The following is a 27514-nucleotide window of genomic DNA, read 5'->3' as shown; positions in this document are numbered from 1 at the left end:
GTTACAACTTTTTCTTGGTCTTAGCAAGACCGAGTTGTTCTTTTCTCAATTTTTTTTTAATTTTATATTGATTATTAACTACAGGTTTCCTTACAGTTTTATAAAATCTACAATTTAAAAATTAAATTGTTAAACTTTAAGCTTGCAGGCCCAGCCCGAATGTATTTGTATTTTTAGGACTAATAGCTCATCGCTATTTATTTTCGTTTTGATTTTAATTTTAGACTAGATTTAGAAAGTTTGATTTTGATTTACATATTTTAACACCTTAATGTGTCTTTCTAAGCGGACGCGTCGGGAAATTGGAACAGAGAATTGAGACTATTAAAATTTCCAAGACACTTTGTCAAAAAATTTTTTAGCGTAAAAGTTTCAATTGTCTGTTTCGGCGAAACGCGTAATGGGGTTAGCTTGATTCGACGTTCAAACAATGAAATTTCCCTTGAAAAGCCTGTTTAGATATCGAATTGGGCTAATTTACCATTTTCCGCTTACTTTTTAACTTTTTCTGTTATTTAATTTTATTGTATTTATGTTTTACATGTCTAATGATTTGCTTTTCATGTGTATTGATTTTTGAAAACGTCTTTAACCTTTTGGAGCGGCAGCTCTTGGTAACTTTTAGGCGAGCTTTCTACAATTTTTATTTTTTACTTATTTTGCAGCATATTGCGCAAGATGTTTTCTTGACCAAAATTGTTTTTACTGCTTTGCTTGATAAATTATATATATATATATATATATACATAGAATATGCCATACAAAATAATACACATACACATTAGGAGCAGAATGTGGAATATAGGATCATACAAATACAGGATCAAGTCGTGAGGATCATTGAAAAGTACATACTTAATGTGCTTCACAAATTCAGCCATAAGTATCATTCATACAAACGTAAGCATTCTGGAACAACAAAAACCAATAATTGTGTACCCTCATATTTGCTACAATACACTACACTGGTACAGTAATTTCTTATGAAATATTTTTACATTTCAGAGACACAAAATTTGATAGAATTTGTACTGAGTAACTATTTGGAAGGGTACGTTAAGACTGTGGTAACTAATAAGCAAAGGTTTACAAATATATAAGACTAAAGAAACTGAGATCACTGAGCCGGGTAACAGAGTGGATATATATATATAAATATATTTATATACGTTTGGTGCGGCCGATTGGAAGCAAAATACGAGATGCACATCTACATGTTATAGCAGTCCTATATACAAAATTTTTCAACGTTCTGAGACTACTCGTTTTTGAGTTACATACATACATACATACATACGTAGAGACGCCCCGAAAAATTCTCTTTAGAATTCATTTTAAAGCAGTTTTAGAATTTTTTGGAGGAAAAAAGACTTTTATCCTGTCCTTGTGTACAGATGTCAAGCAAAAACATCGTTAAATTACATTCGATAGCGATCAAAATGGATATTTTCTTTGAAATATGCTACCTGAAACTTTTCGCGATTACAATACTTCCTTTTTACTTCTTACAAGGAAGTTAAAAAAAAAAAAAAAAAAAAAAACCTTATAGTCCTAGGGGACAAGTGATAGATGAAATAAAGACTATACCAAGTTGGAAATGTCTGTCTGTCTGAAAAGGATAATTTCTTATCATTTGAGAGAGTGCTCTTGGTACTAGCGTAGCGTGTTTAATTTCTGCCTGCTATAGCAGTTGTAACCATATCGGTTTTGCGTTCTTTGCCGCCGAACTTTAAATTGATTCGCCGGTAATTTATTCAGCCAGCTTATAGTTTACTATTTGACTCTGTAGTCTTAGCCAATTTTTAATTTGAATTGACTTTTCTTATTTAAGTGGCATTTCTATGAACTTGGTTATTTGTAGCAGGAAGACATACCTTTAGATTCAATGTTCTGTTTAAAAGAAAAGATTCTTTAAAAACGTTAGTAAGACTTTGCCATTCTATCTCTGACATAGCAAGAACTCGCTTTTCATGTTTTAGGGTTTACAGTACTGAAGTAGCAGTACGAGACTAAACATAACTTAAAAAAATGGGATATTAGGGTTTACAGTACTAAAGTAGCAGTACGAGACTAACATAACTTAAAAAATATATATATATTGGATTTCGGACAGGAATAACTATATATTATAATTTATGTTGTAGAGACAATAGGTATAATTTTGGAAGCAGGAAAGATGAAAAATTAACAACGCCTTCGTCGGGAATCGAACCGCGGACTTCTCAGTTACGCGCTGAGTGTGCTGACCACTACACCACGAAGGCAAGCCAAGAAGGTGGGAGAAATACCTTATAATGTGACGATGTAAATATATTTATACGTCGCGAATTTATAGTCCAGTTATTTTTCATCCACATAGTGTCTTTATTAAAAATAGATCACATCGGCGTTACCAATCAAAGCGCAAAGAAAAAAATATAAATACATTTTTAAAAAATCTGAGAGATTTCAAATATTAACAGTTGACCAGAAGGGTTTGTTAAGGTTTTTACGCTCACGCTTAACTTGCAGTCTACCAGTCTGCTGTTACGCTCACTCCTTCTCCATTTTTATTTATTTATTTATTTATTTTTGTTCGTGCTATCTTCATTAGTTTCTTAGCACTATCACTTCTAGTTCTTCTTTTATTTTCTTAGCACTTAAGCTATATAGAGTCCAACAGGAAAATTACAAAAATTTTAAAAGCAGCAGAACAGCATATGTTCAAAATCCCAAAATTCCCGATCCAGCGTTAAGTTGTTGGCGTAGATTTTTCTGTGTTTTTCCCCCTAACTTTTCTCAGTTAACCATATCAACGGTCAGAGTTCTTACTACAAGAGCTTTACTAAAATGTTTTTTGTCTTTTTATTACTAACGTCTTCTGCGTTCACTTTATCTATTAAATATCTCTCTCTTAACACTTACTCCACATAAAATTCGATTCAACAGCAAAATCACAAAATATATAAAATCAGCATGTCCTCACAATTTCCGATTGGCAGTCTCGAGCGCTGGAGATAAAAATATTTTACTCCGTACATTGTTGCCCTTGCTCGCTTTGAAATCGTTGAGTTTGTTGATAAAAAAATTCGTTAAAGCTTTACAAAATATGAAAAAGAGAACAAAGCAAATTCGAAATACGAAATTCGGGCTTCCAGATGCCCATGTTCGGGTGGAGGACTACGTTATTCAAAATCTGATGGCTCTAGGTACCATTGGTTTTCCACAATGAGAGAAACATACATACATTTAAGCAGATTCTTCATTATTTAGTTTCTCTAAATATAATGCAGCAGGATAGAATTCGGTGGCAACAGTTTGAATCCCATTCGGGACTAACGACCTTTCGGGCTAATAAGATAAAATTATTGAAGTAAATATCACGGCAGGAAGGCGAATTAAGTAAATACAGTAAGACCCCGCTTAACGCGGGGGATACGTTCCATCGAAGTAGAGCGTAATGCAAAACAGCGCTAAGCGAGGCTATCTTAACATTAAATAATGGGGTTAGGGGAAGACGGATAAAAAATGGTTAGGCATTAAATTTAATAATTTTTTTTAATAAAAATAAAATCAAACATTTATTTCTTACAAAAATAAAAACAATATAAAACGCATATACTTTTAAAAACAAATAAAATTCTCAGTCAGATCATTCAGTGTATTCTGGGTTTCCAATTTTCTGCCTTTTTGTCAAGAAGGCATTATGATAGATTGGCTTAATGGCACATTGCGTTCAATTTCGTCGTCAATCCATATAGACAGTCGTTTTTCCATTCCCTCTATAATGTTATTTCTAGAACGGGTAATTCTAGTTGCAGAGCTTGTCGTAGTTGCAGTTGCCGATGACAGTATTTTTTCTTTATTCTTAAGAATTGTCCTTATTATTGAAGTTGCCAAAATCAATGCAGCGCTAATTTGAGATTGACGTTCACCAGAATCTAATCTTCTAATCACTTGCATTTGAGTTTCCAGTGAAATGCTTTTTCTGGTTGCTTTCTTTTCTTGTGTTTTACTCGTATTATCACCCATGATAAAAACTAAAGATCATACATACTATTTGTCACTGTATTATTAATCGTTATAGTATTATATATCAAATTTACAATAATGTCAACAAATGTTGTTTCAAATGATAAAAAGCAAGAAACACAACTACACTGTTTCGGATATGTTATTTGGAAACCTAGCGCTGCGCACAATTTCGGAGAATCCCCGGGTTGAAATAAAAGAGCGCTAAACCGAAACAGCGCTAAGCGAAACAGCGTTAAGCGGGGTCTTACTGTATTCAAAGTAAACGCGAAGTGACAACATTACTGTACGGAAACAATGTAAGAAACAAGAAATAAAGCAAACAATTCTTCAGAAAATGTCAAAAAATTTTCAGTTTTAAAGGGAAAAAAAAAAAAAAAAAAAAAAAAAAAAAGAGTAAAAGACACTGCAACGCATTTTCACTTACCTGCATTTTTATATGAGAATGAAAAGCCGCGAGCTCCGTTATTTGCTCCATCACTGTGAAAAATGACTACAGATCCACTGGGCATAGTGATATCATGATGGTGATATTCAGAACCACACAGTCGGACGCTAGACATGCTTTGCTTCTGAAAAAAGTCAAAGACAATTAATAAAAGTCCATTCTTCTAAAGTAAAAATTTTCAGACTTGTAACAAGAAACCCAGAAATTCAAGAGACTTCATTTCTAAGTTACTAAAAATGACTTTCTTCTATCACCATTCAACTGAGCAAACATTTTAAAATAATTCTAAAGTCTAGTATTATATTGAAACTTTGCGAGGAATTTTAGAAAAATGTTCACAAACTTACTGAATTACAGGATTACTTTACATATTCAACACACCTATTGCATACTTAGCTCAAAGGGACAATTTGCCCAGAAGGTTTATTAATTTCGTTTTGGCATTTTACGTCGTCCAGTATAAAACGGGGTGTCCACCGAAAACCTAGCGGAAGAAAACGTAGTGGACAAAACAACGCAGAGAGAAAACGTCGTGGTACTAAACATCGTGGGAGAAAACATCGCAGTTCTAAAACATCGTGGAACAAAATATCGTGGTCGAAAATAAAGCGGCTCAAAAACTTCCAATTTTAAAACATCGTCGTCAAAAATATAGTGTTAAAAAATAAAGTACCTATGAATCATCGTATGACAATAACATCGCGCACATGCGTTTTCAGGTTTTGAAAGTTGTAAATGCATATTCATATAAAGGTCACAAAGCGCAAGAAGGAAAGAGAGATTTTTTTTTGCTTCTATATTTCATATATTTGAACGAACGAACTAGTAAATTTGTGCTGGAAAAATAAGAAGGAAACTTAAGCACTTAAAAATTGAAAATGAGTAGACAATTAATGCAACTTTAAAAGCTTAGTAGAATTTTAAATTTGTATAGTTAATTAACAAAGGTCATTAATAAATTAAAATTTTTTACAAAGTTTAACTGATAATTTTTCACAAAAAATACAGTGTGAAAATGCTAAGGAAAAACAAGATAAATAACTGCATGAGGTTACCTCTCTAAAAATTGCTTAGGTAATGATAAAATTATTTTCTTTCACATTTGTTAATCTGATATTTTTTTAATGAAAATTACAAATTGTTTTGTTTCCGTTTATTCTTAAAGTGTCGTTAACATTTTCATGTATTGCGTGCAATCAATTTTTTGGAGGTCGATTTGTTAGTTGGGACGAAAGTCAGTTACATAATATGTCATTATGTGAATTCAGAAGTCAAACAACAAAAATCAGCGTTATACCTACAAAATTTTCACAGGACTAGTTTCGATGGTTTTACCGAACCATCATCTTCAGCTGCAAAACCGCAAAAGCTGAAGATGATGCTGAAGATGATGGTTCGGTAAAACCATCGAAACTAGTCCTGTGAAAATTTTGTAGGTATAACGCTGATTTTTGTTGTTTGACTTCTGAATTGGTATTTATTCGGCGTGTTATTGTGTCTTAATGTCATTATGTGATTTGGAAAACGCATGTATGTGATATTATCGTCATGCGATGATTTTTAGGTACTTTATTTTCTACCACGATATTTTCGACTACGATGTTTTTAAACAGTGAAAAGTACACTGCTCCACATTGAAAATGCAACACCAAGAAGGAGTGGTCAGAAATTTATGCAAATTTTAGACGCACGTCACTGAGTTATGCGAATGATGTGAAATGCGCAGCTTTCCGACGCACGTGAAGAAAGATATAAGGGAAGGAACGTGCCGAATGGGCAATATTCGTGTCCTTATTTCTGCCAGACGAATTATCGAAGAAAGTTGGTTTTTGTCCCGGAGCATACGTGTAATAGGAGAGAATGCCAGGCCGCCGTCAACGAAGGCACTTCTAGCAGATAGACGATTTTACGAGGGGTATGGTGATCGAACTAAGAAGAGCGGATTGGTCCTTACGTCAAATCGCAGCTGATACCCACATGGATACGAGCACGGTGCGTATGGCGAACATGGTTGGAACAAGGAAATGTGGGAAGAAGGAGGGGTGCAGGTGCAGCCAGGGTGACGTCAGCACGCGTGGTTCCACGCATTCGTCGACAAGCCGTGGCGGTCCCGCAAGTCACTTGTACCACGATTCTGCAGCATGTACAAGATACCCTGGATGTTCCCGTGTCGACCAGAACCATTTACCGCCGATTGGTTGAACGTGGCCTGCACTCACGGCGTCCGTTAAGAAGACTGCCATTGACCCCCACAGCATGGACGCGAACGTTTAGAATGGTGCCGGACTGGAGCGACGTGGATGACAGAATGGCGAAACGTCGTGTTCTCAGATGAATCACGCTTCTGTTTATCCAGTGACAGTCGCCGCGTACGTGTGTGGCGTCAACGTGGAGACAGACCTCATCCGGCAGTAACTGTGGAACGCTCCACCACGTGACAACGTGGCATAATGGTTTGGGGCGCTATTGCCTACGATTCCAGGTCACCTCTAGTTCGTATTCAGGGCATTATGACGGACCAACGATACTTGGATAATGTACTGAGGCCGGTGGCAATCCCCTACCTTCAGGGACTGCCTAATGCAATTTTTCAACAGGATAACGCCCGACCACACAGTGCTCGCATCTGCCAACATGCTCTGCAAGGTATACAGATGCTTCCCTGGCCACCGTACTCTCCTGACCTGTTACCAATCGAACATGTGTGAGATGTGATTGGACGCCTTTGCAGACTCTGCCTCTTTCAGAAGACGAACTGTGGACAATGGTTGAAAGGGAATCGAAAGCCATCCCTCAGGAGACCATCCGCACTCTTATTGACTCTATGGGAATTGCATTGAATTACAGTATTATGAGCCATATATAGCATTGGTTTTTGGCATTAGTACTAATGATACTGTATCATTAACTTTGTTTAGACATACATGTATTGTATAGGAATTACATTGCATTACTATTATTTGCTATTTTTGGTAAAATTTTTGTGTCTATATTTATCTTTATCTTGCAATTACTTATGTTATATAACATTAATGGTAGTGAATCTGTAATGTTATTTTGTAATTTATGTTCCTGTGCATATTTCCGTAGGGTATATTTTGTATAGTTCTTGGTATTGTATTTATGTGTCTTGCACCGCCTGTAGTACCATCTATGTAGTATTCTGAGCCCTTGTTGGCCATGTATTGTTGTACTTATGTTCAATCAATACTGGGTGTGAACGGTTGGTGAGAATATGTTTCTGGGGGCTCATTTGGTGTGTTGGACTGCCTCTTGGATGGTTCGGGCGTTGGGTTTCGGCGCCAGATGCGAGGCGCCCTTTCGGCTCTAGGTAAGAGGTGGACGTGTTGCACATGCCAATTAACCATTATGGTAAAGGGATGGCGCACACGTCCCCCGTCACCTGTCACCTATCCTACTGAGCCGTCGCCATTCTCCGCTCTGTATTCTGACTATCATTTTGAAATAAAGATCACTTATTGCTGCTTGCTGTCTCTATCTCTTTTCCAAATTTCATCACTTTCTGACCACTCTTTCTTGTTGTAGCATTTTCAGTGCCGAGCAGTGTAATTGAACCACTTTATTTTCGGCCACGATATTTTATGCCACGATATTTTAGAACCACGATGCTTTCTCTTTGCCATATTTTCTTCCACGATGTTTTGCACCACAACGTTTTCTTCTTGCGTTGGTTTCCCTACGACATTTCCGTCCGCGATATTTCCGCCGCGATGTTTTCGGCTGTAACCATAAAACGGCATTTCACTTTTCAGATTGTTGCCAGCAAATATTAAAACCTTGTATTATGTATACAGAAATTAAATAATGAAGAATCTGGCTGAATGTATGTATGTTTCTCAGATTGTGATAAAACGACTGTAGGTACAGTCATCAATTTTGAATAACGATGTCCTCCACTCGAATATGGGCCTCTGGAAGCCCGAATTTGGAATTTCTTCTATTATCTAATTCATATTTTGCAAAATTTTAACGAGTTTTTGATTAACAAACTCAACAATTTCAAAGCGAGCAATGGCAACACTGTACGAAAAAAAAAAAAAAAAAAAAAAAAAACATTTTTATACCCAGGGTGCGAAGTTGTGTATTGGAAATTCTAAAGATACGTTCTTTTTAAATTATTTTGTGATATTGCTGTTGAATTGAATTTTATGTGGTTTAAGGGCGAAGAACATAATATTTCATATATACAGGTAAAACACAAAGCTTTAAAAAAACGCCCCTTTGAACTTAATATAAAGTCTGAAAGCTTTCAGATTAATTTTTTTTTTTTTTTAAATTTAACAATAAGAATTGGTGTTATTCATTTGTAAAGCTTTAGTTTTTCCTAGAGGAGCTATGGTAAGGTTCAAAAGCTTTTGTACTTTAATATTCAAAAACGTAACTTAATTTAAATGGTGATCTCGTGAATGGATAAGCATCTTGAGAAAAATATGTGTGTGGCTTTACAATAAATTATTTTTCTAAGTTTTGGAAATTCACAAACCTCTCAAGTTAAAGTTCGTATAACAGACGATCTTACTTGCCTAGACCAGAGATGCAATATTGAACATAAAATGAAGTTTGCTGAACGTTTTTCAGCATTTTTAGCTTACACCAAAAATAACAATGCAACGCTTGTTATAAAACTAATTAGAAAGAAACTACATACGTTTTTACTTCCTTGTACGAAATAAAGATAGTATTGTAATCTCGAAAAATTTCTGGTATGATATTTCAACAAAAATATCCTTTTGACTGCTTTCGAATCCATTTGAATGACTTTTTTGCTTGACATCTGTATATCCGTACAGAATAAAGGACAATTATTTTTTACAAAACGGATTGTAAAAAGGATTCAAAATGCATTTAGAAGGGTTCTTTTCGTGACGTATATATCCATCTCGCATCACTCGTAAACGACTAGAGGTAGAATGTTGAAATTTTATACATATTGGGAGACTGCTATAATATCTAGTTGTTCACCTCCGTTTTTTATTGCAATCGGCAGCACCAAATATACACCCACTTTCTTACCCGACTTGTCGAGTTTTATTTTTAGTCCAAAGAGGCTTTGTCCCTGAACGACTATTGTTTTCGTTTTGCGACTTTGCGTTGGTTCACTATAACTGTCCGTTTCACTTTTCAAACTGTTGCCACCTAATGTTAGAGTCCTGCATTATATTTGAAGAAATTAAATAATGAAAAATCTGCATAAATGTATGTATATTTCTCGCATTGTGTTAAAACAACGGTACATAGAGCCATCGAATTTTGAATGACGTAATCCTCCTGCGAATATGGGCATGTGGAAGACCAAGTTTGAAATTTAGAATTTATTTTATTATTGATTTCATATTTTGCAAAACTTTAATGAATTTTTGATTAACAAACTCGAGGATTTCATAGCGAGCAATAGCAACGTTGTGCAGAGAAAACATTTTTATCTCCAGCGCGCGAGTCTCTATCGGAAATTCTAAAGATGTGCTCAATTTAAAATTATTTTGCGACGTTGCTCTTGAACTGAATTTTATGATTTAACTGCGAAGAACGTGATATTTAATAACTAAATGTTACACACAAAATGTTAAAAAAATGCCTCTTTCGACGTAATTTAAAATCTGAAAAATCTTTCAGATTTTCTTTTTAATCTTTTTTATAATATGAAAACTACAAATTAATTCTCCAAAATCCAGGTTATCTACAAATTGCTTCTTGGAAATGTCGCAAAATGCGCGATTAATGCTCTTAGTTAGCAATTCATCAAGCTGGGTGACATTCATGATGCACAATACCACGATAATGAGATACATTCCGCAAGAGAAGAAGAGTAAGAATGACCTTGCTTGTTTGCATTAGCTGTACATAAGTCACGTGATCAGTGAGGTCATCTGCAGTGTTTGTTTACAAAAGGTATCCATAAGTCACGTGATCAATGAGGTCATCGGAATGTATCTCATTGAAGAAAATTACCAAGATTTCTTCAACTTTTGACCATTTTGATGTAGTCTTTTTTGCTCTACATATTGAGTACTACTCATTTGATTGTCGAGCCAATTATACATCAAAAGCGGTAGACTCGTATTTGTCATTAATAACGCGTTTTATGAAGGACCTAAATAAAGAATTCGATAAAGAATTCTTGAGCTACACTGATGGCCACTGTAAATGCAACACCCTGAAGGAAGCATGCAAATAACACGAAATTTACAACATGCATTAGCGGAGGTAAGATATGCAAATGATTAGAATTTCAGCGCAGACGCACGTCACGCGCGCCTATGGCGCCACTTCAAAGCGCTATTTAAGGCTTGGAGTTTTCGTCGATTTTAAGTTCGGCAATTGCGTTTTTCTTGTGGTTTTTTTCAAAAAAGCGGTCAATTATGCCTCGTAGTAAACAGCGATCATCGTTTGATCAAGTATCCGAGTTCGACAGAGGAAGGATAGTGGCCCACCGAGAGTGTGGATTATCTTTCAGGGAAATCGGTAGCCGTGTTGGACGAAACCAAACAAATGAAATGCGGATATGTGACCTTTGGATACAAAAGGATATGACAGACCAACGTGTTTGATCGCATCCGCCTCAGTGCACCACTTAACGTGATGACAGGAACATTGTGCGTATGGCAGTGACGGATCGCTCAGTCACATCACGAGCCATAGCACAGCACATTCAGTCTGTAACGCATCATCCAGTGTCTGCGTGTACCATTCGACGTCGTTTACAGCAGAGTGGTCTGTCAGGAAGACGTCCATTGCTTCGTTTAACCTTGACGCAGAACCACAGACGTCTTCGCTGCCAATGGTGCGATGAAAGAAGGATGTGGACGGCAGAATGGAATGAAATTGTCCTTCCTGAGTCACGCTTCTGTCTGCAACACCACGATGGCCGGATTCGAGTCTGAAGACGTCGTAGAGAGAGGATGCTGAACAGCTGCGTTATCCACCGCCACACTGGTCTTGCACCGGGTATTATGGTATGGGGCGGTAATGGATATCACGTTCGCACTCCTCTAATACGCATTGCCGGTACTTTAAACAGCCAGCGCTACATCTACGAGGTGGTAGAGCCCGTTGTCCTTCCTTACCTTCAGGGCTTGTTCACAGCCATATTTCAACAGGATAATGCGCGACCACACATGGCAAGCATTGTCCAAGGATTTTTCGTCAACCGCCAGATTGAATTGCTTCCCTGACCGCCTCGCTCTCCGGATCTTTCGCCGATAGAAAACATGTGGTCCATGGTTGCTGAACGATTGACTCAGATTACATCTCAAGCTCCCACAACAGATCAACTTTGGCAACGTGTGGAAGCTGCTTGGTCTACTGTACCCCAAGAACTCATCCAAAGTCTCTTTGAATCAATGCCGAGGCGTGTGACAGCGGTGATCTCCAACAATGGCGGCTACTCTGGCTACTGATTCTGGAAGGAACCATACTTCACAGAAGTCTATAAATTTAATCATTTGATATTTGGTCAGCATGTTATCTATGAAGTAAATTTTGTTGTGATATCTCTTGTCTTTCTTCGTGTTGCAATTTAAGTGGCCAGTTGTGTACTTGGACCTACTTTATCTGCTAAAGGCCGGTATTATAGATAAAGCATCAACTGAGCTACTTTTGGAGGGGGAAAAAAGTGTTGTTATTCCCGAAAAAAATCGAGCATATTTAGATCAATGAGCGAAGTGGTGTGTCACAAGCCCAAATATTCTTTCAAAACTGCTTTATAGGACCTAAAAAATATAGCAGTTTGTTTAGTAATATCCCCTATAGTTAATTGATCGCTAAACACTAATCTGACTTATTCACAGCTCAACTCACAGCTGATTAATTGAAGCAAAGCTGCCAAAGCTTGGTTCATCTTCGACTCAATCACAACATTCCGAAAACCTCTTGTTGCATTATTCTGATAAAATATTGAACCTCTTGTTGCATTATTTTGATAAAATATTGAACCTTATGTTGCATTATTTTGATAAAATATTGAACCTCTTGTTGCATTATTTTGATAAAACATTGGTTTTAATGACTGTAGAGTCATTAGGTAAATATTTTTAAAGCAGAAAAGATGAAAAATATGCAACGCCTTCGCCGGTCCCTGTTCGAGCGCCACTTGTAGAGACACTAAGTTTTTGGAAGCAGGAGAGATAAAAAATATGCAACGCTTTCGCCGGTACCTGTTCGGGCGCCACTTGTAGAGACATTAGGTATTTTGGATGGAGGAGAGATGAAATATATGCAACGCCTTCGCCGGGAATCAAACCTCAAACCTTTGGAATACTCGCCCAGCAGGCAGCCCACTGCACCACGAAGGCACGCCAAGAAGGTGGGAGAAATAGCTTATGACTTTCAGCAGTATTTCAGACATTTTTATGGCGGAAGGTCCACCAAGAAAAAAACATTAAATAGCCGAGGTACAAATTCTCTATTTACTGAAAATGGATTTATTTGTAAAGAAAAGGAAATGAATACAGATACTGTGTCGATGAAAGTCATAACAGCATCTAAAAAGTTCTGCAAGTAGTTTCTTCCACGTTTATATCCTAATCGAATCTTTTCCGAAGATTTTGGATCACAGTACTATTTTCAAATAAAATTATAGGCTACATGAAGACTCAGTTTCCTGTGTCTACGAACAGCACTGGATTTTGCAATGAACGGCATAGCAAATTCCGCGCTTCTTACCGCGAAACTTTTAAGGAATTGCGTCAGTTATTATGCAATAAATAAAATTAAAAAAATTAAAATTAAAAATTAAAAAATAAAAAATCTGAAAGATTCAGATTTTACATTACGCCCAAAGTCGCATTTTTTTAACGTTTTGGACGCTACCTTTATTTATGAAATTTACTAAATTATTTATTAAATATTTTCATAATGTATCTATTAAATTAAATTATTTAAACCATAAAATTCAATTCAACAGCAATATCACATGAGCATACCTTTAGAACTTCCGGTACACCGTATTGCGCGCTGGAGATAAAAAAATTTTTTTCGTACAGTATTGGCATTGCTCGCTTTGAAATGGTTGAGTTTCTTAATCAAAAATTTGTTAAAGTTTAAAAAGTATGAACTAGATAATAAAACAAATTCGAAATTAAAAATTCGGACTTCCAGTTGAACATTTTCAATTGGAGGACTACGTTATTCAAAATTCGACGGCTCTAGGTATCGATGATTTTTTACAGCGCTAGAAACATACATACATTCCACGTACATTCTTCATTATTTAATTTCTTTAAATGTTATACAGGGCGATAATGATTCGAAGCAAAATGCCGCTTCGAGACTTTCTGGGCTAACGCGCTTTTTGAATAAAAATTGAAACGTTTCAGATTTTAATTGTTGCCCAGAAAACTTTTAAGGTTTTTTATGCTTTTGCTGAGCTCATAGTCTTGACAGTCTGCTGTTACATTCACTCCTACTAAGGCATTTTTTTCTGGTTATTTTAGCTTTATAATTAAGTAATTTTTCTTCGCACTTATGCCAAATATAATTGAACAGGAAAACTACAAATATTTGAAAGCAGCATAGCGGTATACGTTTAGATTTACCGATGCATCGTTGAGTGTTGGCATAATTGTTTTTTAGTCTTTTCTCAGTTTATCATATCAATGTTCAGTTTTCTTACTAAGATGGCTTTACAAAACTTTTTTTTGTCTTTTTTATTAATAACGTTTTCTGCGTTTTCTTTATATATTAAATACCACGCTCTTGGCACTCACGCCACAAAAAATTCGATTCAACAGCAAAATCACAACATATTTAAAATCAGTAAATATTTTCCGTGCAGAAAAATCCGTGCAGAAAAATTTATTCCGTGCAGTGCTGCCACTTCTCGCTTACAAATCGTTGAATTTGCAAATCAAAAATTCGTTAAAGTTTTATGAAATCTGAAACAGGTAACAAAACAAATTTCTAATTCAAAATTGGGTTTCCAAGTGCCCATGTTTGGTTGGAGGACTACGTTATTCAAAATTTGATGGCTCTACGTGCAGTTTTTTCTCACATTCCGAAGAATATATATATATATGATGTACCAGCTTTTGTCCGGAATAAATAGTTTGGTGAAGAAATATAGATGTAGTCGTAGCTGAAATTATCAGACGATAAGTTTCTTACATTATCAGACAGGATCCATTTATTATTGATCAGGAGAAACAGCAGTTATAAAAATCATATTTCCGGAGTAAATAAAAAAGAATTACTAATAACTTTTTGTATGAAGTTTACTGCATCGTTACATTAAAGTAAAGACCCCGATATTCCTTTGCAAGTCCTTTTATAGCCTCTGGAAAGGCGGAGCTTCCAAGAAATGACGTCAGCCTCGTCAGCCATTCCAGTTCGTTTTTAATATCTCCAGAACATTCTATAACTGCACGTGTAGAAAAGGCGGGAAAAACAACTTGACTACGGGGCTGTGGATTTAATTCCACGTACTTTCAAATAAGAGACCGTCGCCATTAAAAATGAAAGGAACATACAGTTAGAATTTTAAGTGCAATTTTAAGTGTTTTAAGTTAAGTTCTTGATTATGGAATTTTATTATTACACACATATATATATATACATTCATGCAAATTCTTCATTACTTAATGTCTTTAACTGTAATACAGAGCGATAATATTCGGCGGCAACAACTTGAAGAGTGATACAACACATTTAAGTGTTTCGACAAAAAATGCTATTTTAACCCCATTCGGGACTAACATGCCTTTTGGGCTAATAACGAATACGATATTGACATTTGTATAATTTTAAAACTTGAAGTTGATTACTATGTATTTTTGCACACTTTGCTTGTTAACTAAATTACCGTAATTGCCTACTTCATTCCTTTTCGAGAAATAAATAGACATATTACAATCTTTATCCCTAACTGCAGTACCAATTCAGAGACAAAAAAAGAAAAGATAACAGAAACATAGTTTGCTTTTCATAGAGGTATTAAAATAGGTTCTTCATGTAGATCTAATACAACATATGCTACCTGGTTATCTTTTATGATTTCCACATAATCTCCACCACAAGGAATGTTTAGATCGTTGACAGAAACCTGCACCGACCTCGAATACGATGCTTGCGTATTGGATGCATTGCTGGTGATGATCCAACTACATCGGAGGTTGTCTGGAAAGGGATTCGGGTAATTCGGGGATGTGAAATTTTGTGCTGTTGATAAAGCAGTCAGAGAGGAAGGTCCACATGGGGCTGAAACAATAAAAATATTCACTTAATGAACTAGCTTTATACACTTTATTAGTCTAAAGACATGATCATTATCTTCTACATCGCATATGTAGAATTATAATTAACTCCTTCACATCCAATCCGCCCGACACGGCCCTACATTGAAACAACCAGAACCGCCCGAAAACGGCAGAGATTGTAATCTTCTTTTCTTCCCCCCCCAAGGTATGCACTAGCAGGTGCACTTTCTCCAAATGCATTGTATCAGTTTACTGCAGACAGCTTGTCCTAAGAGGTTGTTTTTTATCTTTTGTTTGATCGTGACATTTCATTGTTGATTCTTTTGTGATACAGTGTGCTTTTAAGCTTTAAACAGCAATAAAATAGCAGTTTAAAAATTTAAGGATTATATTTACCGTAATTTCGGGAAGAAACGCCGCGGCGTTTACGTGTTTAAAACTTAAATTTTCAGCGGGTGTAGCGTTTCTACCCATGCGGCGTTTAGGTGCACTAAAAATAAAATATTTCCTATGATGGTCATTGTACATAGTTTGGATGGCCTTGTCATTGTGCATAGACTGGTGCTGTTCCCACACAAAAGACCACTCAGTTGCTTTTTGCGAACGTTATTTTGTTTACATTCTTTCCCTTGAACGGACCTACATGCCTTATTCACCCTAAACGAGATCTCAGAACAATAACATTCTTCCTTCTTTCAAATCAACATTCTCATCAGTTTGAATAGTCTCTCTCCTCTGCCATTCGATGAATCTTCCAGGACCCATCCTCTCCCCACCCCTGCCTTTTCTGCAATTTTTTTCAAAGGCGGACACGACTCCACCTGCCTCGCAATAACGAACTCCGACGCATTTTCACCTTCAGCATGAATGTATTTTTCTTGGCATTCTGCCAAATACAGATCCCATCAGTTTGGGTACAAGTACTTGTTGAATAGTTTTTAAGTAAGAAGGGAGCGGAAAATTTTTGAAAATGTTTCTAAACGGCACAGAAGCTATACATTTCTTACCTTTAATTTATTTTTGAGTTATGGTTTCATTTCATGCATTTTTCTTAACTGGTATGTCATATATCAGGACTTAGGTTGAGTTTTTGCATCTATACGGCCCACGACGATGTCACGCGCAATTTAATCTATTGCGGCGTTTACGCTGATGCGGCATTTCTGTGTAATTTTAATTTTTTTCCCGCCATTTTTCTCGAGTGCGGCGTTTACGCTGATGCGGCCTTTCTTCCGGAAATTACGGTATTTTTAAACAATTTATTCCTTCTTATAAACTCCTTCTTATAAACTTTTATCCTTCTTAAATAAACAAAATCTCAGTCGTGATCATAACAAAGCCGGAAAGGTATGTTGATCTGACCTTCAGAATAGTTTTATAAAGAACGGGGTCAAAGGCTAATGGAATCTTTGTTAGAAAGTACAAAGGATGTCATTGGGAATCTTCACACCTATTTTCTGCGTTAATGGACGGGGAGGGGAGGGAATTGCTGTGAAACTGGAAAAGTATTTCGGGCGGTTGTGGTATTTTGAGGATACAGCTTAGCGAAGGGTCTGGATTTCAAAGAGTTAAATATTTACCACAAAAACAATCCCACTTTTGACAAATACTCACTCTAGTCGTGGACTAATTTATATCAATTTAAATAAAGGCCCACCAGCCGCCGAGCGGTAAAGTCGCTGAACACTGATAGTTCGGTCCGAGGTTCGAATCCCGCGAACGGGCTGGCTGCATGGGCGTTTTCGTGGTTTTCCCCATGTGTAACGTGTATAGGAGCCAGTTTCCCTTAGAAAGTCCTCCACGAAGGCATCCCTCCCCTTAGGCAGATAGCCCTCGAGGCTTTGCCATAATCACACAGACACCCACACAATTTAAATAAAAGTGAATAAAAATTGAAAAATACCGAAAAAGATAAAACACCAAATACTGTTAAAAACGGTTAAAAATAATTTTTTCAATTAAAATTAGAGAGGTTCTTACCCCAAAACAAACAATTCGGGCAACGGACAGAAAGACAGATTTTTGGTGGAAAAAATTGAAAGTTTACTTTTGGTTTCGCTCCGCAGAAAGACACTGAAGTTGGTGCACAAACTGACTTAATTCAGTATTCTACTAACAGTTTGAATACAAACAAATAGTGGCTTCATAACACTTCAGTACCACATAAATAAAATAAGAAATAAGAATGGATAACAGACTTTTTTCTTTCACATTTTTTTTTCTGCATTCAAGAAGTGAGCTGTAAACGTCGTTCAGCTACCTTCGGCTTTTGGGGGACACGACAATACAACAGGCAAATGGAGGTGCAAATGCAAATGGAGGTGATCGAGATTCAATGCAACTCAAATTATTTATTTATTTTCCGCTATGGATAACATAAATAATTCCTGACAGCAGAGGAATAACGTGACTTGATTTCCTCCAGATGGCGTTTGTGTCTTCTATAAAATAACTGTAATCCCCTGATATGTGACCAATTATGACATATGCGGCGCCAGCCTGGGCTACCGCCACTGAAAAAGATATAGAGAAACTCCAGAAAGTGCAGAACAAGTTCCTTAAGATTAGCACAAATGCCCACTATTATGTCAGAAACGAAGTATTGCATAGAGACATGAAAATTGAACCACTAAATCAATTTATTCGCAAGATTAATGCAAGTTTCTTCAATGGTGCGGTAAATTGCGAACATCTTATGAACTTTAACTTGTTTCACTACGAGATACTTGCCGAAGATAGGTTTCTCAGTCCTTATGCTGCTTACCTGATTAAGGAAAATCAAGACTTTCCCACTTAATTAGTGTCTATTAAATAATGATCACGATAAAATCTACTTTCAGTGACACCAAACTCAAGCAGCAAGCGTCTGAGCCTCATCTTAGATTACGACCTCTTCTTTCCCGTGCCTTGTGTTTATCTCCTGACGTACTTGGACTAATATGCATATGTAAATAATTTAGAAGACTGATTTATATAATTAATTTTACTATTTCTACTTTCATATATGTTTTGTACTGTCTTTAATTGCCATTTTAGCGAGGTATTCCTCAGAAGACTCGCAACCAATGATAAGTCAGCTTGCAGCCCACGTGACAACTGGTCACGCCCCTTCGCCATTAGCTCCTGCCCTTCTGGACTCACACTTCGAACTTATTTTCTTTTCAGCGCCCAAAGAGCAAACATCTGATGACAGCCGGAACACATCAAGCAGAATGCTTGATAATCTCGGCATTCGAATAAAAAATTCATTTGAATCATTCGAATAAAAAAGAAGTTTTTAGCAAAACAATCTAATTTTAAAACGTAGCGGGGAAAAAAAAAAACTTACATGGAATTACAGAGTATCTGAATACAAATCCAGCCAAGTTTATGTCATTATTTGAGTGGAAAATGACGGTTACTTTATCTCCGGATGTAATGATAGGTGACGGAGCAATGGAGCCACAGTAGCGGCCTATGAGGGGGCTGTCTTTCGATACACCATCTCTCACCTAGGAAGTAAAACAAAAACTTAAAATTCCCCATTTTTAGGAATTATTAACTGTAATTGGCTTAAAGTAAAATAAACGTATATTTTATGAATTCGCTTTAAGTTGCTAGATCAAAATTTAGAAATAGAGCAAAAACCGACGAAATTAACCAAGGACGTGTTGATGAGGAATATGATAAATACTATAAAAACGTATGAAAAATTTTATATTACATGATTTTAGATTTAAATCGTGTCCAAATTGCAGACTTAGATTAACGCAAATCTGGAATAAAACTATCAATTTCCGGGGGGGGGGTGACACAGGTCTCTCTTCTTCAGGAGCTACAGCATTTTGATTCTGAAGAAAAACAGGTCGCATTCTTGCACCTGTAAGATATATTTTAATTTTATAACAGTTATTTTAATTTTATTGTACTTTCCGATCGGTTCTTGTTTCCACTTGCAACTTCCTACCAGAATGAGTTTTTAGAATCGCTTTGAAGGCAAATGAGTTAGAAGTAGTATTAAAGGAAGGTTCAGCTTACTTGGAGAGAGAGCTAGGAATCCTGAGTAGCGCGTAGTTTACCCTTCTTGAGTCTACGACTTCTGTTATTTGAACTTAGCGATAAGGCGTTTAGCAGTTCACTAGGTTCCTGGAGACTTACTTTAGCACAATAAGAGTAAGGCACTCTACACACCAATTCGCTATTTAGGGAAAAATATTTTGTTGCCGTAGAAAAGGCTCATATATCAGCTCTGAAAATCCACGGAATTGTTTTCAAAACTCACGTTAGTCTAAGGCTGTTTTCCTTGATAAATTTTAATTTTCACAGTGGTGTGCTTCTATTCAAATTACTGCTATATATGTATGTATGTATGTATACACACACACAATATTTCTTATATTTCGTATTCTAATGTTTATTTCAATTACTTTGTGTTCTATTTCATAATGCCAATTTCCAATGTTTAATTTTTACAAATAGTTTTGAATTAAAATGCATAAACACGAGGGTGTCGGGGGACAATTACTCAAGTAATTTATCAATTTTACTGCATAAATTGCTTTTCACTCAAAATTAATTTAGCGAAAATGCTTAATCAGAATGAGTTCTTTAGTGCTCTGCATTGGTTCTTGATCCCTTCAGTTCACGGAAATATTTGGCCTAACTTAAATTGCCAATTTGGCATCGCCTTATTACTTGAGTAAAGGACGAAACATCTTCGTATTTATTTCTTAGTTATTGTTCGTTGAATGGGAGCTGGTTCGTTCCACTTAAAAAGTCAACTAATTTCTGATCAATGGCAATGATTACTTGATTTAATTTTAATTACTTACTTCTAATTTAATTTCTTTTTACAATTGAAATTTTGTTATTCATGATTTAATTCAAGTCCCCGTTAAGCATTTTTAACAATTTACATTCAAGTTACTTTAAAAACAATTTTCGGAATTGAACTTACTAACTATGGATTCACTCTTTTTAGATAATTCTACTAAAATTAATCTTAGGAGATAATATAATCAATATGACTTTAGTAAATAAAATATCAATATATATATATATGTGGTATACCAGCTTTTGTCAGGAATAAATAGAATGCTGAAGAATCATCAATGTAGTCGTAGCTTAAATTATAAGACGATAAGTTTAAAAAACAGAATCCATTTATTATTGGTCAGGAGAAACAGCAGTTACAAAATCATAGTTCCGGAGTAAATAAAAAAGAATTACTAATAACTTTTTGTATGAAGTTTACTGCATCGTTATATTTAAGAAAAAGCCCCCGATATTCCTTTGCGAGTCCTTTTATAGCCTCTGGAAAGGCGGAACTTCCAAGAAATGACGTCAGCCAATCCAGTTCGCTTTAAATATTTCCAGAACATTCTAAAACTGTACGTGTAGAAAAGGCGGGAAAAACAACTTGACTACGGAGCTGTGGATTTAATTCCACGTACTTTCAAATAAGATAACGTCGCCATTAAAAATGAAAAGAACATACAGTTAGAATTTTAAGTGTATTCTTGACTATGGAATTTTATTATTACATATATATACAAGGATTTTTGTAGAAGAGAGATTTCAGTTGATTTCAATGTTCCTTCCCCCTGAAGAAGTAGCATTGAAGTTAATGAATTCCTCTTCTATTTTGTTCATTTTCCTTTAAATTTCATTAATTTATTGAAATGGGGTTTTGCTTGTTTGAAAGGTTTTGGTTTTAACATTTTTAAAATTCTTTGTACCATTTATAAGATTATTTGAAATTTATTTATTATAAAATTCAATTTTTGGTCTTTGTGAAATATTAGTTCTAAATTTCTTACTCTATAACTTTAATGATAATTTTTCTGCAGCTTAATGCGCGAAAATACTAGGCATGTTTATACTTTGCTTTCAAAAGTATTGTTTTGTAATTATATATATGTAAGCTAAAAAATGTAAATAAGCTATATATAATTTAATTTACTAATAGCCTTTTAATTCTTCTTTTTTAATTTGTTATTTTCCCTTCATTCTAAAAGAATTAATAACATTTCTGGACTGCATCATTTCTAGATAAATCTATGTCGCATGGCTTGCGTAACGCTGATGACGTAGCTGACTCGGAACCTAAACTCAATTTCGAGAATTGAAACCTTTCTAACCTAAGCCAAAACCTTCCTCTTGGAGATCTTCCATATTGGATAAACGCGCACTTTAGCTTCTCTTTTTGTGTTGCTTGGACGCAACTTCGCTGTGATCTCTTCCTATAGGAACAGTATCAAAAATGTAAACGTTCTGGAAACAGGATTAGTGTGAACTGTGGCCACAAACGTCAATTTAAATAAAAATGGGATTTAATCCGCCTTGACTGACAAGTTTCCTGGTGATCAAGGATTTAATATTCTACGCAATGAGAATTCTTCCTCTTCACTATGCCATATACATGCTTCTCTTTCAGTATTTTCTGCGTTTCTACATGTCAGTGTTCTTGTATCAGTACTTCCGAATTTGTTTTCATTACACACATATACATATATGTATATGTGATATTTTGCTGCGTAGTCGTCATGGCTGAGGGTGAAGGCACGCAGACGAAGCTAACAAAACTGAATTGAAGAATCACCCTCTTTATTTTTACGCATCAAATCATCCTTTTGCAGACAAGATATTTTTTAATCATAGTTGAATACAATAATTTCGATGTATAAGGGTGTTAAAGTACGACGTCCACTCAGATAAGTAAGCATAGCAGCAGAGATTTTGCATGGCAAGATAAGTTAAGAAGAAGTGACGTAATTGCTGTATTTATACTAGGTAGGTGCATAAGTAAAGCTAAGCTGCAATTGGCTAATTTTTAGTTCCATTTTCAAGTAGTGTTATGTAATTTGGAAAAATCTCGCATTTGGGAGAAAGGATGAACTTAGGGGGAGAACATAAAATTTAGAATAGTCAGTTTTAAGGTTGGCAATTATTCCTTAACACAGCCATCGTATTTTATTATAGCTTATATGTATATACATATATATATAGCAATCATTTGAAGCACAGACACGTAAAAAAGTATTCTATATTTTCTTATGCACATGCGACTAAAAATAAAATCGTGGGGCTGCTAACAATGATAGGTTTTTTTTAAATAAAATCGTAGGGCTGCTAACAATAATAGGTTTTTAAATAAAATTCAGGGGCTGCTAACAATGATATGTTTTTAAATAAAATCGTGCGGCTGCTAACAATGATAGGTTTTTTTTAATAAAATCGTAGGGCTGCTAACAATAATAGGTTTTTAAATAAAATTGTGGGGCTGCTAACAATGATATGTTTTTAAATAAAATTGTGGGGCTGCTAACAATGATAGGTTTTTAAATACAATCGTGGGGCTGCTAACAATTATAGGTTTTTAAATAAAATCGTGGGGCTCTTAACAATAGGTTTTTAAATAAAATTGAAGGGCTCCTAACAATGATAGGTTCTTAAATAAAATCCTGGGGCTTCTAACAATAATAGTTTTTTTTTTTTTTTAAATAAAATCTTCGAATCAGAATTTTAAGTTAAGTGAAGATAACCATTTGTATGTATATCATTCTATACTATAACTTCAGTTATTTCAATCTAATTGCCCCTATGCAATTTTGTTAAAGTCTCAATATACAGTGGGCATTTTACACGTTTTTAGAACGACTTCGGGGCTGTTGGATTAATGTTTAAAACGTAAAGAATATTATTTTAAATATTTGATATGATAGCCTTTTTTCTGGACTAGATGTCTGCATGATGATTTCCATGATAGCAGGCTTTCGTAAAATATCCAGGTGTATTGATTTCAATTTCATTTCCTTTCTTTTTCAGTGCCTGTCAGTCGTGGTGGGTCTGCGTTTAGAAAGAACTCTTTTAAAGACATCAAAGGCATTATCGTGGGTAGGTGAAATGACAGCGGAATTTGTAGCATTACGCCGAAAATGTGTTGTATGCAATACTTGTGTCAGTCTTTATTTTTCAATGATTCCAGTGGTACTTTTCGAAGTATTATAGTATATATCTCTGAAAATTATTGGGATAAAGAAATGAAATTTTTTCTGTACATATCAAATGTAAATTGTTCTTTTCGTAGTACACTGAGTTGATTTTAACATTTTATCCCACTCTTCTTCCTTTAAATGTCCCATTGTAACAGAATACGCAATACTTTCATTTCACATAAAGTTTCATTCTTTGAAAATTATTGTACTAAATAAATGAAATTTCTTCTGTACATATGGGACGTAAAATGTTCTTTTCATAGTACACTGAGTTGATTTTAACGTTTTGTCCCACCTTTATTATTTTTAATTTCCCTTTTTTACGAGAAACCTGCAACAACTATAAGTCCTTTATTGGAACTTTCTTTGCATTGACAGAATCAGGTTTGCTTTTTGTTTTCAATACTATATAGGCATTTTTTGTTGCAATCATTTAGGTGCGCGCTTCATCAAGGATCACAATGTATTTGCATTTATATCCCGCTAAATAATTTTTATATAGGGTTCTACAAATTCTTCTGAGCGACATGCTTCGACAAAAGGTAATAAACGTTATGTTTTTAATTCATTTAAGTTCTCAATCTTGATTTAATAACTTATTTATTGTTGCCACAGATGTATTTAGAGACTTTGCGATTGAATTTCTCTTGTTACCAACGATTTAATTGTAGAAACATTACTTACCTTTTTAGGATATTTGTTTGGAGTCTTTTTTTCCAGTAGAAGTAATGATTGACGGTTTTCTCCTTTCCGATTAATAACGTCGCTTATTTTGAGCTTAGAAATTTTATTACTATGCATTTCACAACGTTTTGAAGTATGGAATAAGAATATTATAAAGCGCAAAATCGTATCCTTCGCTCCCACAACTTGTTTACAAGTGACATTTTGAAAGAATAAATTTAAAAGTAGCAGACGATATTTTTCGTTTTAAATAATAAGCTTCTACCATTGTTGCAATTTTTATTCCAAAATATTTATATGTATTCTTTATCGAAATCGTTCTAAAAACGTGTAAGTCCCCTTTGTAGTTCCTACATAGGTACCTCATGATTATAATTTAATTGCATTGCATACTGTTTAGGAAGAATGATGTGATAAAATAATATGTTTTACTTCAAGTTAATGGTTTCAAATAGAACACATGATGATACAAATACGGATTTTGATTCTTTGATAAAAAACATCTAAAGAAGGAATTATTGCCAACGAATTGAAAAAAAAGCAATTCCATATTTTTGGTTAGGGATATTCTTTTGAAAGCTATCTCTATATATAAAGAAGATAGTCTGTTTTTTCGCTAATAACTCAGCGACTACTATAGCTATTGTCACCAAACTTTCTACAATCCTTTACTGGGTCCTGGAAAAGGTTATCGTCCACTTTTTCCAACACAAAATTGCTAAAATCAGATATATTAATTAAAACCTCGGAGAAACGACAATTTTCGCCCTCATTATTCCGAGTGGCAACAGTCTCGTAAGCTGGGGATGAAAATCTGCTTTAATCCTATTAAGTTGTTGCCACTGCTCGCTTTCAAATTGTAGAGTTTTTTAATAAAAAATTTCTAAGTTTTACAATGAAACAAAAACAACATTGCCAAACATTTAAATACATTATTCCCTATTCCAAAAATTCGTGGGTGGCCATTTCGACTATTTTCATCTTCCTACAACTCAGTCGAGATATTAATGAAAAGCTTTGAAACATTCATTTTCGCACTCATTTATCCGAGTGGCAACAGCCTCGCGCGTTGGAGATAAAAATGCTTTGTTTCGAAAACTGTTGCTACTGCTAGCTTTCAAATCGTAGAGTTTGCTAATCGAAAATTTGTAAGTTTTACAAAATTTCTCTCTATATTGTTGCGTTTTTCCTATTCTTCTGACACCAGTTGTTACGTTATTTTCTTCCTTCACGTTCGTAAGGGGTTCGTATGGATTTGGAGTGAATAACGACGACACTTGATGAAGTATCGAAACACACTTTATTTGCCAGAATTGTAAGGACAGCTTCAAAATACGTTTTACAGTCGTCAATGAACTACTATCGATGTACGTCGATGAACACGCTGGCACGATCAGCGACACAGTCTTCACACTGTCAGGCTATAACGGTGGAGACAGCTTCACTGCAAAGCACCCGAGTACAGCTCCCAACTCTGCTTGGTTGTTCTCGGAACTCCACGTACTCTCGAGACTCTCCACGCGATGCACTCGACGATGCACAAGAGTATAGCTCTCGACTCAGCACATTCTGAGACAAAACTCGACGATGCACTAGAAGACTCTCTCGTTGCACTCGGCGCTAAACTTCGAGACATTCGCTCAATGACTGATTATCAGCTCGCTAGACGAGTCACACACACACTCGCCCTGTCGACGGGCACACTGTAACTGACTGCCGACCAGCAGGGTTTATATAGCTTTCGGCTTGTGTTCGAGAACATTCTGGGCTAAACCGATAAGAATTCGTTCCAGAAGGTTCTCCATCCGTCCATGGCATATCGCCAATTCGGTCGCCAAATATCGCCAAATGGGCGATTTTTCGCCAACTATGGCAATTTTGCCTTCCCTTGCCATTTAGTGGCAACCCTAAAACTGCTTTGCAGAGAAGCCATCTTACTGTGCCTGTACATTTCGTAACAATATATATACCTATACATAAAGAAGAATGCCTGTTTGTGTGTTTGTTCGCGTTATTGATTTCTCATCAATAATGAGCAGTTTTTGCCACATTTAATGGACTAAAATTGAATATAGTTGAAGTATTGGATGAAATTTAAGCTCTTACGACTATTTGATAAGAAAAAGGAAAATCATTAAAAACCGCGTGTTATTGTTGCTGGTGTAATAAGAAATAAGTTTATTTTTCTATCGAAATTTTTTATGTGAGTTCCATACCGCATCAGACTGAAAAATGTATCACTACGAATCGTACTTTTTGAATCGTTATTAGAGAAGGATTACAGCGGTATCGTTCTCTCTGTTGTTAGGTGCATTACTCTCAATCTAACGGGTACTTCAGCTAGTATTTTAATATTTTCAGTTATAAAGTCATTTAATACTTACCTCTAGGTAATCAAAAATGCATGAGTTATTACTTGCGTCCTCTATGTTGAAAGACGTGAAATTCAGCAAAATCACTTGGTCAGGAGAAGAACTGACGATCAGCCAACTGCAGTCAAGGTTAGGTTCGTAAGATCCATCTGGATTTACATCTGGAGTTAATATTTGCCCGATTTCTCCGTTCGATACGCTATGAACGCCACCACAACCTTGAGAGACACCTAAAAGGGTGTAGAGACATTAGGTTATTTTTTGGAAGTAGAATCATGACAAATTAGAAGCGCCTTCACCGGTGATCGAATCACGGATCTCTGGAATACGCGCCCAGCGTGCAGACCACGACACCACGAAGGCATGCTAAGAAGGCGGAAGAAATACCGTATAACCTGGCTTGAAAATTAGAAAAATGCTACGAAAAAAGATGATTCATTCATTCTTCTTTAATTAAAATAGAGCTATTTTACTATTATTGCAGAGGTGTTTGAATTATAAGATGTTTTCTCCCTTCCTTCCGCTTGCCTTCGCGGTATAATTGGAAGCAAACCCGATGCGTATTTCTATGTTCTAAGATTAAGAGCTGCTCCACTGGGGTTTACCTGAGCTAACGCAGACATCTGACTCAACCGACGCTTCTCCAAAACCAGTCTTTCTTCATAGCAGAGCGAGTTGAAAAATATGAACTTCAGGTATACGTATACGAACTTCAGTTTGCTACTGGAGTATATCTTAGCTAACAGTTCCATATGTCGACTAACTCCGCTGTGCCTGCAGTTCAGATTTTTCAACTAGCTGCCCTATATGAAA

The 27514-nt window shown here is 35.7% G+C and overlaps 1 protein-coding gene across 1 annotated transcript in view; it reads right to left on the bottom strand.

The window, feature by feature from the left end:
- The window catches only part of LOC118190809 (cubilin-like), a 413937-nt gene that overhangs the window by 28722 nt on the left and 357701 nt on the right, over positions 1–27514 (bottom strand). The window contains exons 56-59 of the mRNA XM_085826303.1: positions 26714–26931; positions 18998–19160; positions 15450–15670; positions 4439–4583 (exon numbers count right to left, since the gene is read on the bottom strand). Coding sequence (XP_085682429.1) covers positions 4439–4583; positions 15450–15670; positions 18998–19160; positions 26714–26931 — 747 coding nt within the window. The remainder of the gene's footprint in view (positions 1–4438; positions 4584–15449; positions 15671–18997; positions 19161–26713; positions 26932–27514) is intronic.

This window comes from Stegodyphus dumicola, chromosome 11 (genome assembly GCF_044657685.1).
Source record: "Stegodyphus dumicola isolate Sdum_Otavi_A_Nest chromosome 11, ASM4465768v1".
Lineage (NCBI taxonomy): Eukaryota > Metazoa > Arthropoda > Arachnida > Araneae > Eresidae > Stegodyphus > Stegodyphus dumicola.
This window is presented reverse-complemented; position numbering and strand designations above follow the sequence as displayed.